The 15,877-nt window shown below is 35.5% G+C and overlaps 1 protein-coding gene across 1 annotated transcript in view; it reads right to left on the bottom strand.

Annotated features, from left to right (window-relative positions):
- The window catches only part of VWA8 (von Willebrand factor A domain containing 8), a 307,276-nt gene that overhangs the window by 210,871 nt on the left and 80,528 nt on the right, over positions 1-15,877 (bottom strand). The window contains exons 13-15 of the mRNA XM_024754208.1: positions 12,915-13,083; positions 10,312-10,389; positions 6,180-6,295 (exon numbers count right to left, since the gene is read on the bottom strand). Of these exons, the coding sequence (XP_024609976.1) occupies positions 6,180-6,295; positions 10,312-10,389; positions 12,915-13,083 (363 nt within the window). The remainder of the gene's footprint in view (positions 1-6,179; positions 6,296-10,311; positions 10,390-12,914; positions 13,084-15,877) is intronic.

A 15,877-nucleotide genomic window follows, 5' to 3' on the forward strand; every position in this document is an offset into this window, starting at 1 on the left:
AGAAGTTAAGGATGATACAAATAGATGGAGAGCTATACCATTTTTTTGGATTGGAAGAATCAACATTGTGAAAATGACTATACTACCCAAAGCAATCTACTGATTCAATGCAATCCCTATCAAACTACCAACGGCATTTTTCACAGAACTAGAGCAAAAAATTTCACAATTTGTACGGGAACACAAAACACCCCAAATAACCAAAGGAATCTTGAGAAAGAAAAATGGAGCTGGAGGAATCAGGCTCCGGGAACTCAGACTATACTACAAAGCTCCATTAATCAAGACAGTATGGTACTGGCACAAAAACAGAAATATAGGTCAATGGAACAGGATAGAAAGCCCAGAGATAAACCCATGCACATATGGTCACCTTATCTTTGATAAAGGAGGTAAGAATATAGAATGGAGAAAAGACAGCCTCTTCAATAAGTGCTCCTGGGAAAGTTGGACAGCTACATGTAAAAGAATGAAATTAGAACACTCCCTAACACCATACACAAAAATAAACTCAAAATGGATTAAAGACCTAAATGTAAGGCCAGACACTATCAAACTCTTAGAGGAAAATATAGGCAGAACACTTTATGACATAAATTACAGCAAGATCCTATTTGACCCACCTCCTAGGGAAATGGAAATAAAAACAAAAATAAACAAATGGCACCTAATGAAACTTAAAAGCTTTTGCACAGCAAAGGAAACCATAAACAAGACGAAAAGACAACCTTCAGAATGGGAGAAAATATTTGCAAATGAAGCAACTGACAAAGGATTAATCTCCAAATTTACAAGTAGCTCATGCAGCTCAACATCAAAAGAACAAACAACCCAATCCAAAAATGGGGAGAAGACCTAAATAGACATTTCTCCAAAGAAGATATACAGATTGCCAACAAACACGTGAAAGAATGTTTAACATCATTAATCATTCAAGAAATGCAAATCAAAACTACAATGCGATACCATCTCACACCAGTCAGAATGGCCATCATCAAAAAATCTACAAACAATAAATGCTGGACAGGGTGTGGAGACAAGGGAACTCTCATACACTGTTGGTGGGAATGTAAATCCCACTGTTGGTGGGAACATGTACCACAATGTCCATTGCAGCTCTATTTACAATAGCCAGGACTTGGAATCCACCTAAGTGTCCACCGACAGATGAATGGATAAAGAAGATGTGGCACATATATACAATGGAATATTACTCAGCCATAAAAAGAAACGAAATTGAGTTATTTGTAGTGAGGTGGATGGACCTAGAGTCTGTCACACAGAGTGCGAAGTCAGAAAGAGAAAAACAAATACCGTATACTAACACATATATATGGAATCTAAAAAAAAAGAAAAAAAATGGTCATGAAGAACCTAGGGGCAAGACGGGAATAAAGACGCAGACATACTAGAGAATGGGCTTGAGGACACAGGGAGGGGGAAGAGTAAGTTGCGACAAAAGGAGAGAGTGGTAGTCTATACATGTACATATATACACTACCAAATGTTAAATAGATATCTAGTGGGAAGCAGTCGCACAGCACAGGGAGATCAGCTCGGTGCTTTGTGACCAGCTAGACGGGTGGGATAGGGAGGGTGGGAGGGAGGGAGACACAAGAGGGGAGAGATATGGGGATATATGTATATGTATAACTGATTCACTTTGTTATAAAGCAGAAACTAGTATACCACTGTAAGTCAATTATACTCCAATAAAAATGTTAAAAAAAAACCCACAAAAAACTGAACAGCAGTTTTTAAGCCAAAAATTCCTGAACAGTCTTTGCTGCAAACAAAATCATTCTTCAGGAAAACAAAAAGTTCACACCTACAATAATCATTATACTCATTTAACACTGTGTATTAGTTCTAGCAGGCTTATAACTTAAAAAAATTAATCAGCTAATAACTTAAACAGTGGAAATTTTATATAGTTGTTATTCATTTTATGTCACAAGGGAATTTTGAAAAATACTGTATAGAAACTATGTTTTTGATGAATGGAAAATTTCCTCATAACCTCAATGTCAAAGGTAGTTAATCTACATTTCTGATTAAATTCTTATAACTCTGCCCCAAATTTCTATGCTAAGGGATCATCACCCCAAGATTTTCCAAAAGTAAAAAATTTAATGTAATGCAAAATACTTGAATGGAGTAAAAGTCTTTTTATAGGGATTTCTAGTTAACTCTTCCACAGAAAAGTAATTTTTGGAATACAGAATACCTGATATCTTCTTAACCTTCTAAGTTTTCTTTCTTTTGGCCTCTTAGGTTTTCAACTATCTAAAATGAATTACGCATCTAGCTCCAAGACTTGATGCACATATTATAGGCTATGAGAGGTGCTTAGGGAGACATTCCCTCAGATGAAGAAATGTTCCAGTCAGAACTCAACTGGCATAAAGAATAAATAAATGAAAAATATTTTTAAAATTAAATTAACAACATAAAAGAGCCAAGCTAATATTTAATAAATTTAATGTTTAACAAATTTAGGCTAGAGAGTTTCTTTTGATTTTGTCTGCTTAATAATAGACTTCATGAATATAAATCATATTAAATTTTTGTTTCAAAATTTTCTATGAAATATTTTTTGTTGTTCCTTCCTGGCATTGTGCTATCCTAAAGAGAAGGTTAATAAAAAGGCTTTTGACTCTGTAGCCTTGCTAAAGTCAACATATGATACATAAACAAGATAGCTGTTTTACTATTTGCAAAGGGTCATGGGGTGGTAACAAAATAGAATTTTACTGTGTTCAGTTGATAACACTGGAAAAATGTATTATTTGATTCAGTGAAATATGTGTATGAATATGGAAAGTATTTTTTAGTTTTTAAATAGTTTTAACCACGAACTACTTCAAGCATACAGAAAATTACAGTATATTAAGTATTCTATTCATCTCTCTCTATCCCAGAAGCTAACTCTACTCTGAAATTGGTGTATACCTTTCTTGTCCATATTTTTATTTTGCTGCATATGTGTGAGTAAAAAATATATTGCACTTTTATTGTATTTAAACTTTTATATAAATGGCATCATATACGAAATCTCCTCTTTCAAACTTTTGACTTGATGTTAAGTTGTCATGATCCATACCTGTTGATACATGTAGATCTATTTCATTTTAACTGCTGTATAGTACCTCAGTATATGAATATGTCAGTTTATATATTCATTCCCTACTGATGGACTGATAGGTTGTTTCCCATTTTTCATTCTTACAAACAATGATGCAATGAACATTCTTCTACATGCTTCCTTATACATACATGTAAATCTATCTCTAAGGTGATTATCAAGAAGTACAATTGTCAATTCATAGAGTATTAATATATTAAGGCATATACTGATACTGTAAGATCACCCCCAAACTGACAAGACTTCCATCCCAACAGCAGTCATGAAATTCCATTTCCTTCTGCTCATGGAAAACGCTATTTTTACAGGTAAAAATTGTAAAAGTATAAAATGATAGCTGATTATTGTTCTACATGTCATTTTCCCTGATCAATAGTAAGTTGAGCATCTTTTCAAATGTTTGTTGGTTATCTGAATTAACTTTTCCTGCACATCTATTAATCCTCTTGCCATTTAGGGGTGATGCTTTTATCTCATTAATTTGTATACTTTATAGTTCCTGAATAGCAATCCTTTTGAGATTAGAAATCTTGTGAAACATCTCTTAGTTTGTGGCTTATAACTTGTAGAGTGGCTTACGGTGTTTTTGTCATATGTCTGGATTTTACATTTCTGTATGGGAATAAAGTGGATATTTTTTATTTTTAACCATTTATCGACAAGTCCATCCATTCCCACACTAATTCATAATGCTACCTCTAACATATACTAAGTTCCCAGAAATATGTGGGGCTGTTTCAGGGCTCTGTAGTCTATTCTAATGGTCTATTTGTCTTTTCTAGCACCGATACCACACTTAAAAATAAATATAACTTTATAATGGATCTTGATATCTGATGGAGAAAGCACACCACTTAAATCTTCCTCAAAATTTCTTTGGATATTATTGGCCCTTTATGTTAATTTCGAGATCAGCTTGTCCAATTCAATATAACCTTGGTTGTATTTGACCAAATTATATCTACGTATCAACTTGGGGGGGAAACAAACAGCCTGACAATACTTAATATTTATTCCCTTTCATGAACATAGTACAGTTTCCCATTTCCCACAGCTATCTTTTATAGCTTTTAATAAAGATTTATGTTTTTCTCCATAAAAGCATTATATGTCACTCATTAGATTTATTCTTAGATGCTCAAAGCTTTCTATTATTATTTTGAATGGTATTGTTTTTAAAAATTAGACTTCCTTACTGATTTTTGCTGGAATATAGGAATATCACTGACTTGGGTGCATAAGTAATCTCATTATATTTTATTTGTTCTAATATGTAGTTTATATGTAGCTTCTTTTGAATTTTTTATGTAGCCAATCATATAATCTTTAGCCAATCTAAAAGTATAGAAAGGTGACATTCTTGTTTTGTTCCTAACTCTAAAGGGAATGAGCCAAGTATTTTACCATAAGAATGTTCGCTATAAAGTTTTAGTAGATACCCTTTATCAGATTAAAGAATTTCCCGTCCATTCATGGTTAACTAAGAATATTTTTGGCTTATTTTTGCTTTGGCTTGTTTTTAAGTTTGGCTGTTGAGTTTTATCCAATTCTTTTTACTGATTTATTTAAATGATATTCTTCTCAGTAATATGTTAATATGGTGAATTTTAAAAAAGAATAGTAAATCTTCACATTCTTGAGATAACTCCAAATTGCTCATGATTTATTTATATATATAAATAAATTATATATATCATATAAATATATGATATATATTTAGCTACAATTGGATTTCATTTAGGATTTTTGTACACATTCCATGAATTTGATTTATAATTTTCCTTTCATACATTATTCTTGTCTGGTTTAGGTATCAAGATTACACTAGACTCAGAGTGAATTGCTTTGTTTTCACTGTTTGCTCTCTAGAACGGTCTCTAGAATGCTTTGTGTATGATTATTTCATTCATTCCAAAGTATTATTTTCCCTTAGGCTCTGAAACTGTTTGTATTACTTGGCATTGACTATTTACTTCTACTAATACACATCTATAACCAAGTTCTGACTAAGGAAACACTTGGGTAGATAATGAATCTTTCTGTATATATTGGGTTGCCCAAAAAGAATGAACTTCTTGGCCAACCCAATGATTTTTTCAGTTCATGAGCCTAAAAAGTAGGCAATTGAAGCATGTTTTTTTCTAATTTTCATTTGGAAGCCTAATATTAATCTACTTAAAAGAAAAGGAGAATCAACTTTATTATTTCTCATAATTATTAGTTCTTCAAAGAAGTACCCCAAAGACACTGGAAACAAACCTCATTTTAGCCTCATTTCACCACAGAACAAATTCAAGTTGCAACATAAGGAGCTTACTTTAACTACAAGAAAAATTGTCCATTAAGCTGAAAACTTATAGAGGGCAGTTAGAGATCCTCCTAAGCTGAATATAGATCCTCTTTTAATTCCTTTAATATATCAAGGAATGAATGGACAACAGCTATAACCACCATAAAAATAATTACCAGATCATACGAAAAGAGTCTAAAAGAAATCTCCAGGTCTATTGCACATTGCTATTAATCTTTTCTTATTATTCTTTTAAAATAGTTTCATGCAAGTATGGTTCTGTAAGGAAATTATATAAGCTGATGCTTTATTAATAATTTCCAAACAAGTATGAAAAATATTAGTGTAGACTGAAAAGATGTTAGTTTTGTCAAATTTGGGCGACAGGACAGTACTACCAAGCATGGAAAGTTCCAGTGCAAATTTGGGAGGTGCTAAGTACTTAAGAGCACTCGCTCAGAAGACACATGAGCCAGTGTTCAAATATCAAACCTACTTTTACTTATTTACTACTGTCTGATTTGAGTAAGTGACTTAGTTTTCTCATCTATAAAAATCTCTTTAATTTATTACTATGCCTAAGTAAGGTAATATATGTTGTAAAAACTGAACACAAAGCTGAAATAGCTACATATTCAGACTGATACTTTTTCCAGACCTGTGAGTACAGACTATGAAACTTACATCACTGTTTTAGCAAAGACCCAGAAAGTTGAATTCAGTGAGAAATGAGAATATGGTTACCTGGAAAGACAGGCTTTAGTGACAGCACTGTGAAGATTTTCGTTAGGGTACTGTGACAGCCGACGAGAAATCCTCAACAGCTGTCTGGTAGAAAGGGATGCTGCCAATGACTGCGCCTACCAAAAGGCAAAGACAGGCTGTTAAGAGTCTTGTTTCAACTTGCTGAAAGTCCCTTTGGATGGGTATCATAGCAGAATTCATTATTCCTAAGGACAAGGCCAAACTTAAAATAAATATGTACTGTTAATGAATTACAAATAAAATAAACAGAAACCAATTTACACTTAAAACATCCTTAAAGACATTTTTTAAAATTCCATAAAAACTATTAATTAAATTCAATTAAAGTACTGTGTATACATGTTTTTTTTGGGAGGGGGAGGAGGCTGGATGGAGGAAAGATGTTACATTGTACAGATTGAACCTGACTTACAAATAACCCTTAGGTACAATTAACCATTTGTTCATTTTTTTTTTCCTGCTTACACAAAGCCAAACTGTTAAGATGGCCAGAAATGCTTACAGTTTTAAGTAAATCTATGACTTCTGAAATAGAAAAAAGGAGTTGTGGACAATTTAGCCTTCTGATTATAGAGGTGTCAACCAGATGCCACTTGGGGGGCAGCTTACAGTTTGGAATCCTTCTCTGACACTGTCAGAATAATTTCCCTTTGTGTTCTTACTCTTCCCCAAATCACATTAATAGAGCTGCTAGTATAGAACTCAGGACATGGTAAGTACCAAGGAATATTTGTTGACTTGAATTTGAAATTATCTTAGCAGGCAGCATAATGTAATAGTAAAGCTTATAAGCTTTGGAGTCAGACAAATCAGTCTTCCATTTATTAGCTGTGTGATTCTGGCAAGTTTCTTAATCTCTTGAAGCCCCAGTTTCCTCATGGTGCACATGGACTCAGTAGTCGCAGCATGCGGGCCCTAGAGCACGCAAGCTTCAGTAATTGTGGCGCATGGGCTCAGTAGTTGCGGCACGCAGGCTCTAGGGTACGCGGGCTTCAGTAGTGGTGGCGCGTGGGCTCAGTAGTTGTGGCTTGCGGGCTTAGCTGCTCCACAGCATGTGGGATCTTCCCAGACCAGGGGTTGAACCTGTGTCTCCTGCATTGGCAGGCGGATTCTTAACCACTGCGCAACCAGGGAAGTCCAGCAATTATTATTTAAAGTCAGCCTCTTCAAAATGAAAAAAATCTAACTGAGGAAGGGAACGGGACCTACACATTAGTAGGAATCTAATGCATCAGATTATTACTCGCCTAATGTCTTACTAAGATCAGCAGCATTAGAAGACAGTGGTTTTCACTGAAAATCAAGAGAAGAAGAGAACTTCTGAAGTAAACTGGTCCACTGGTAGTGGTGGTGGGGAGGCACAGAAGAGACCAGGGTGAGATGTCACAGAGTCTGACAAGGGCAATAAAGTGGCCCTGAGCACCAGAGGAAACGGAGAAGGAGACTCTATCTAATTAACCGAGGATTCAGAATGGATGGTAGGAGGATGCCAAAACTACACTACGTTGTCTGTTCCTTTTATCACTTCGCTTAAGCCCATCTCTGTACATCCCAGGGAAGCAGAAAGTGAATTGGTTTTTTCTTTCTCGTGTATTTCACAGCTCCATGACATGTTGGACTGCTGTTATTAGCATTATATTTCAGCTACAACACGAGTTAAACACTCCTTTGGGGACTAGATTAGGAGCATGACCACCGTTTATGACATATCCTTTTTTCTATTAAAAAACACATTCTAAGTTACAAAGAACTCAAAAGCAAAACATTTGATTCAGACTTCTTCAACAAATTTGCATTCTAGACATGGAGACAATATTTAAATATAAGAAAGCATAAACTGCAATTCAAAATAGCATATAATTTAATGCAAAAATAAGTGGAGCACTTGACAAAACTGCTATAGGGGCTTAAAATGTTCAAATGGGTAGCAGAAATGCTATGAACAAAGGCACGAAAGCAACAGGAACAGAAATACAAGCAGAATGTGAGGAAACCGGCCCAGCTTTACTAGAGGGTCCTGCTGGAAAGCTTGCTCCCTAATATCAAAGACCCGTAAATCACATTTTGAGGAGTTTGGCCCTTCTTCTAAAGGCAATAGGACTTAGTAACATGATTTTAGAAAGACTAAACTGGCAGGAATATACAAAGTAGTTTAAGGACAGAGAAAACTGAGACAGGAATCAGAAAGCTACTTCAGTTACCTACTTATAAAGAGAGAAAGTCCTACAGTAAGGTTACTGGCAATAAGAAGGGGGAGAAGGGATCGGACCAATGTTTCAAAGGACTTGGCAACTGATGGATATGAGAAAGAAGGACGGATGTGAGAAAGTAGGAAGAATTAAGGATAAGGTTGTCTCAGCCACTATGATCGAAAGTATTGGAAGTTAAATATGATAGCAATTCTCATCTTAATATTTGAGACCATGAAAAATTCCTGTTTTAATCATGGAAAATGTATGACAAATGACTCCGACCGGAAGATTCTTATGACAAGAGTCCTATTAAACCATACAGTAACTTTCCAGGTTACAAAATTCTAACCTAATTCCAAACATGACAATGAATTCAGGCTTCACATTTCATTCCAGTGATCAGTAAGGACTTCTCGTGAGTTTAAAAAATATCACATCAGGGCTTCCCTGGTGGCGCAGTGGTTGGGAGTCCGCCTACATTGGCCATTGAGCCTGCGCGTCCGGAGCCTGTGCTCCGCAACGGGAGAGGCCACAACGGTGAGAGGCCCGCATACCGCAAAAAAAAAAAAAAAGAAAAAAAAATACCACATCAGTTGATAACACCATCATGCTTTGCAATAACATCCAGGACTAAATCAGAAAGAAGTTTAGCCACTTAGGTGTTGAGTAAAGGGTTTGCTATTTCTGTTCTCACATTATTACCAACTGAAAATTGAGAATGTACTTTTAATTTAAAAATCCTAATGTACCTATAATATCAAATTTCTAACTGCAGTTTTATCTTGCAAAAAAAGGGTGAGGATGTGAGCACATTCCCTTAGTTACCATGGTTATTCAGTTTAAGAGCACACCTCAAGGGTTTTTTTTTGGATTAACATGATTAATAATAGGAATTCAGCTTAAAAATATGAAAGGTCTTTTTAAAAATTATTAAAAATAAATTTTCTATTTTTCCTCTTATTTCTTTTATGAAAATGTAATGTTCTCTGGGAGAGAAAACTCCAGGGAAATCTACTAATAAGTTAATAACTAATTAATTAATTTATTCATGCACTCAGCAAACATTTGTTAATTTTCTAGTATGTGCTAGGCACCAGGATGGGAATTAGCTGGTGCAAGGACGCTCTGACCCTCCTTTGTCCTCCTGAAAGCAGGAAACGAATCTCCCATGAAACAGATACCCTCCCTGTACCAGGAGGGTAGAAAGCATCCTTATCACCAGAAATAGGAAATTTAGGACTGAGAAGGCTATATAAACAAACCTTGTTTCTTCTTCACTTAATTACTACCCCAAGCCCAAACTTCTTTGTGTTGTCAGTTCTTCAGAATTTTATTGTTTCTTTGACTAAAAGGTATAAAAGCTACTTGCTTTGGTCACTTTTTGAGTTTCAGATTTTTATGGGGCTTCTGCATGTACAAAATTAAATTTGTTGTTTTTCTCCTATTAAACTATCTCATGTCAGTTTAATTATTAGGCTAGCCAAAGGACCTAGAACAAAAGCAGGTAAAAGTTTCCTGCCCCATAACATCCCAAAATGTAAATACAATCCGAAATAGAGAATCAATGAGGAAGAAGTTAGAAACTGAAGATAAAGTTGTAGGCATTAACACAGAGGTGATACTTGAAGCCATAAGAATGCATGAGATTGCTCAGCATAGGAGACAAGAGAGGTAGACCCAAACCTCCTGGAATACCCAAGTACTCCCCTAAAGTTAAAAGTTGTTTTCTATGACACCAGCCATGAGGAGCTGGAAGAAATGTTAAAGTAATTGAAACAGTAAGATATATACATAGGAGAAAGCATAGCATAAGGGATAAATATATCAGCTTAAAAAATAGATTTTAAAGCACTGAACTCTGAGAATATAAAGCAGCATGTCAACAAGAGAAAATCCTATGGAAAATAACCCAGACTTACTGTTGGATCCTGTGTCTCTCTGAGTTTGTGTGTAAATGATAACAATTTGTCCAAAGCTTCCTGAGGCATATTTGGGACCTATTTTATAAGAGAATTAAGGAAAGAAAGAATAAATTGGGATATATGATCAATCAACCAGAAATTATGGCTACTTATCAAACAATATTAGAATTATAATTTTTGAAATCTCTGATTATAGGTATCATGTTTAACCTGTGGATAAATTTGCTTATTCATTTTCTCAGGAAACACATCTGCCTCTGCTTTCTCTTTAAGAATCGGGTAAAAAAGATGTGGTACATATATACAATTGAATACTCCTCAGCCACAAAAAAGAATGAAATAATGCCATTTGCAGCAACATGGATGCAACTAGAGATTACCATACTAAATGAAGTAAGTCAGAAAGAGAAAGACAAACACTGTATGAGATCACTTATATGTGGAATCTAAAATATGACACAAATGAACCTATCTATGAAACAGAAACAGAATCACAGACATAGAGAATAGACTTGCCAAAGGGGAGAAGGGTGGGAAAGGGATGGATTGGGAGTTTGGCATTAGCAGATGCAAACTGGCATATACAGAATGGATAAACAACAAGGTCCTTCTATATAGCACAGGGAACTATATTCAATATCCTGTGATAAACCATAATGAAAAAGAATGTGAAAAAGAATGTATATATATGTATAACTGAGTACCTTGCTGTACAGCAGTAATTAACACAATATTGTAAATCAACTATACTTCAATTAAAAAAAGAAAAAGAATCAGGTAATCAAAACCAGGCCACTCTTCATTTACAATTCCATCACCAGGACAAAACTGAAAGGAGCCTCTAACCAATTAAAAACTGGCATAGAGTGTACCCGTAAGAAACTTTTCATATATAATATCCCTTTTTGTTAGCTTCAACTCTAATTTAGGCACTTTTCTTACTGAAACCAAACTCCTTCATTTAGTAGTAATCTTATATCTATGTCTACTAAGAGATGTAAGGTATCCTTGTATAAAGGGCGGTTGCTCAAGCTGTGCATTTTTTCAAGGACTTTAAAACCACATACCTGGTGGGTGGGGAAAGGATGGATTGGGAGTTTGGGATTAGTAGATGCAAACTATTATACAGAAAATGGATAAACAACAAGGTCCTACTGTATAGCACAGGGAATTGTATTCAATATCCTGTGATAAACCATAATGGAAAAGAACACGAAAAAGAATGTATATATATGCATTACTGAATCACTTTGCTGTACAGCAGAAATTAACACAACATTGTAAATCAACTATACTTCATTAAAGTAAATAAATAAATAAAAACCAACCACATACCTGAGGGGCATGATCTATTTATCAATGAACTCTGAGGAACAGTTGCCCCAAAACATACACTGATTGCTTTTAAGTACACCAATTTTAAACTAATTAAATATGTATTTGTATTGAATAATAAATTTTTACATAAATAATAACAAGTTTAAAATTTTAATTTAAAAAGAGCAGGAGTTGTTACAACAATGACTGGTATCACGTGACTATTTCAGAAATAAACTGCTCAGGGTTTCTTTGGGCATTTACATAATTGGAACTTTTAAAATTTGAAGCTCTATTCAGTACATACTCATTTATTCTTTAAATCAATCCTGTGATGTAAGAAGTAGTATCATCCCCATCTTCAGATGAAGAGCCTACAGTTGAGTAATTTACCCACGATCTAGAAGCTAATCAGTAGTGGATTTGACATTTAAAGGCAAGCGATTTGACTTTAAAGCCTATGCCCTTATCCACAACCATGCTCATAAGACCTAAAATTGATTCATTCATTCTGGTATTTCAAAGGGGATGAGCGCATTTATGTAAAAAGTTAATTATTAGTGATCTAGAGTAGTACTGCCCAATAGAACTCTCTATGATGATGGCAATGTTCTTTATCTATGCTGTCGGCCACTTGAAGAAAGACTGAGAAACTGAATTTTTGAATTTGATTTAATGTGGCTAGTGCTACTCCACTGAATAGTGCAGCTCTAGAACTCCAAACGTGCTAAACACAGTGCTTGGTTAAGGCAGACACTGCAATAATAGTTTACATACACTACAAGCCACGAGACAACTAATCAGTTAAGTATAGGATACATTACAATCCCGAGGGGACCACTACTTGGTATTTTCTACAAAATCTAAGGCACTAAAATATATTTGGCCTCTCCTAATAGTAGGAACTTAAAATTTAGTCACCTTCGGCTGAATATAAAAGGAAAAGGAATCCCCAAACTGCTTCCACATGAGGAAAACGGAGAGATAGCCTAACATTCATGGTTCTCAAAGTGTGGTCCCCAGACCAGCAGCTGTCAGCATCACCTTTAGAAGTACAAATTCTCATGTTCCATCCCAGAACCACCGACTTGGCAATCTGTCATTTAACAAGCCCTCCAGATGAGTTTGAAAAATGTTGACATCTGAGAACCATTTTATGAGGAAATCTGGAAATTAACAGTGAGAAAAAGCCCAAAATATCCAACTCTGCTCAAGCAGGTGTCACAAGGACCTTAAAAAGAGAACAGCTGAAGGCAACAGGCTAGAGCTGGCTTCACTCTTACCATTTCCTTAATCACTTGGATTTCTTCACTTTTGACAAGTGGTTTCATGTAATGGAAAAAGAACATGGTTAAGAATTCTGGTCCCAGCCACTGCTGTGCCGTGCTTCCAGTAACAGGGGGTTCTGCTAAGGCAATGATTCTGAAGGAGGGGTGGACAGGAAAAATCGATCTAAAAGGAAAAAAAAAATTTTCAAAACATAACCGTTTATGTTAGAAATTAGGTCATGGTAGCTAAAGCCTAGGCAATAATAAGGCTGTACTACAGTTAAAGCTATTATCCAAAGAACAAGCTTTGAAAAAACAAGTCAGAACACTCTAAAAACCTAAGATTAAAACAAAAGAAGAATCACCAACCATTAATATTTATGATGTACCACATGCACTGATGAAACTCCATCCCTGGTACAAACCACCGTTTTGGATATGTTGTTATACTTACGATAAATTTTCTCCATAGTCCCTTGAAACATAACCCCAAACAGTCCATATTCATTTCATAGGTCCCCTGTGCTTATTTAAAATCTCCTGTCTTGCAAGGAACCCACTCTGCGTCAACCACAGAAATACCAAGAAGTATGATTCAGGATAAGAAGACTTTTTATAATATAGAAAATTTAAGGAGCATAAGGGATTGGATTAAAATTAAACTTTGGATTGGCAATAAGAATACTTAGGTCTTCAAAAGGTAGAGAAAAGTGAACTTCTATATAATTCACTCTTTTGTCATTTTATAGGAAACAATATGATTTTTAAAGTAATCTCTTTGATAAATCTCTGCTAGGGAATCTGAGGATGTAAATATTCTAGGACACGTAGAGGAATAAAATAAGACTTCCCATGCTTTGTGAAATGACTTGAGTAGTTTTTGAAGAAGGAGCTAGAAACCCTTTATCATGATCTAATCATGAATAATAGCCTCAGTTCTTATCAATTTTCAAAATTGCAGTGCAAATAGACTTTTTCAGGGTTATATCATCCTTGCTGAGAAAGGAGAGATGAAACTCAAACACTTGTGAAGATCTTCAGAAAAACAAAAATAAAGGGACCTAAATGGCGTTTCTTCATTGCCATTAACTATTGTGGTAGAACTCAAGTTATGTGATTGGGTAGTGAGAATATCAGGAGATAGGACATGTGCAGAGAGAATCAAATAAATACTCTGAAGATTACAGATAAGAAAAAGTCCTTCCAATAGAAAAGGTAGGTCCACTGAGTCCCTGACTACATGATCTGTAATCTTAGGGGACGACAGCATAATTTGTAAGTCAGGGAAAAGCAATTTTTAGAAATGGTCATATGAAAAGTCTGGATGAATTCCTAAAAGCTACCAAATACCATTTCATTTCTCTAGGTAGGAAAAAAAAAAAAAAGACTTCTTTTTCCCAAGCATGGCACGGGGATGATCTGTTCAAAGGAGTTGTTCTAGGAAAAGAGGAAAGGACAACAACACAGATAATGCCTGAAAGTCCTGAGGATAACACGATCACTCATGAGTGCTAGTAATTAGACAGTCACCTAACAGAACCTGGACAGAGAAAATTCTATGATCTGAAAGCTAAAAGGAAAGGTTATTCCATTTTCCACTTCTGCTAAGTGATTTGCTATAATCCAGAAAAGTCTGGTTCATGGCCCAGCAATAGATGTTGGATTCATCCTTGATCCTCCTCTCTCCTAGCCGGGACAAAAGAAGGTGGCAGAGACAGAGCCTGCTTATTTGTGCTTTGTTCAAAAGTAAAGCTGCAAATGTAATTTTTTACTCAAGACAGTGAGGGATACTAAATTAGGGAATAAACAAAGCCAAAATCCAATAAGCAAGCCAAAAGAGGAAGTCCAATTTACACCTTAAACCAATAGGTCAGGAAAAGGTACCATAGCTGAGCTGTAAATTCAGGCCTAGAAGAACAATTAACATGAAAGCAAGCTAGGTGGTTTTAACTAATATAGGGGGATGGTTATTGCTTATGACATGCATTGTCTGTGGCTTGCTTTCTGGTACTGACTCTAGCAGGGTACTCAAATGAGCTGGATAAAATTAAAGGGGAAAGCAGCTTCCTGGATGGCGCAGTGGTTGAGAGTCCGCCTGCCGATGCAGGGGACACAGGTTCGTGCCCCGGTCCGGGAAGATCCCACATGCCGCGGAGTGGCTGGGCCCATGAGCCACGGCCGCTGAGCCTGCGCGTCCGGAGCCTGTGCTCCGCAACGGGAGAGGCCACAACAGTGAGAGGCCCGCGTACCGCAAAAAAAAAAAAAAAAAAAAATTAAAGGGGGCAGTTTGTTAGACAGCTGATGTTGACAGGCAGAGAAGTGTATGCTGACAATAAAAACAGCCATCAAACTACTGAATAACAGGATGAGAAGGATCTTTTTGTTTGTTAGGATCTCCGCAAAGGCTTCCTTACATATAAATAGGTCATACGGAAAGTCATTTCCGAATGTAGCGAGGTTCTCCAAGCCTGAAAGTTAGAGAGCAGAGTACGCCTGAGGATCAGCCATGTACTTTCAGGTGATCTGACATATTGGTGGGTAACACAAAGGCTGAAGCAGTGGTAAATAACTGAGAATTAGGAAATATGCACTACGAAAATTTAAAATCAAGGTTAACTTCAATTTTACTAGAATTTAACAACAAATAACAAATGAAACTAATGATATGGATTAACCAGATAAACAGATATTATTTCATAAAGATTAAAAAATTTTAAAGCAAAAGATCTTGTACAAACACTTAAAAAATTAAAATACTGCGGTCAATATGTTTGTTTGGGGGCATATGTTTTTAGAGAGTAAAGTACTTTCCAATGCTTCTCTGAAACAAAAAGGAATGAATAACTGATATACAAAACAACATGGAATATCTCAAAATAATTATGTTGAGTGAAAGAAGACAGGTCCAAAAGAGTAATGTGTGTGATTCCATTTATATAAATCTCTAGAAAATACAAGTTATATAGAATAACAGGAAG

This window comes from Neophocaena asiaeorientalis, unplaced genomic scaffold, assembly GCF_003031525.2.
Source record: "Neophocaena asiaeorientalis asiaeorientalis breed wild unplaced genomic scaffold, Neophocaena_asiaeorientalis_V1.1 scaffold415, whole genome shotgun sequence".
Classification (NCBI taxonomy): Eukaryota; Metazoa; Chordata; class Mammalia; order Artiodactyla; family Phocoenidae; genus Neophocaena; species Neophocaena asiaeorientalis.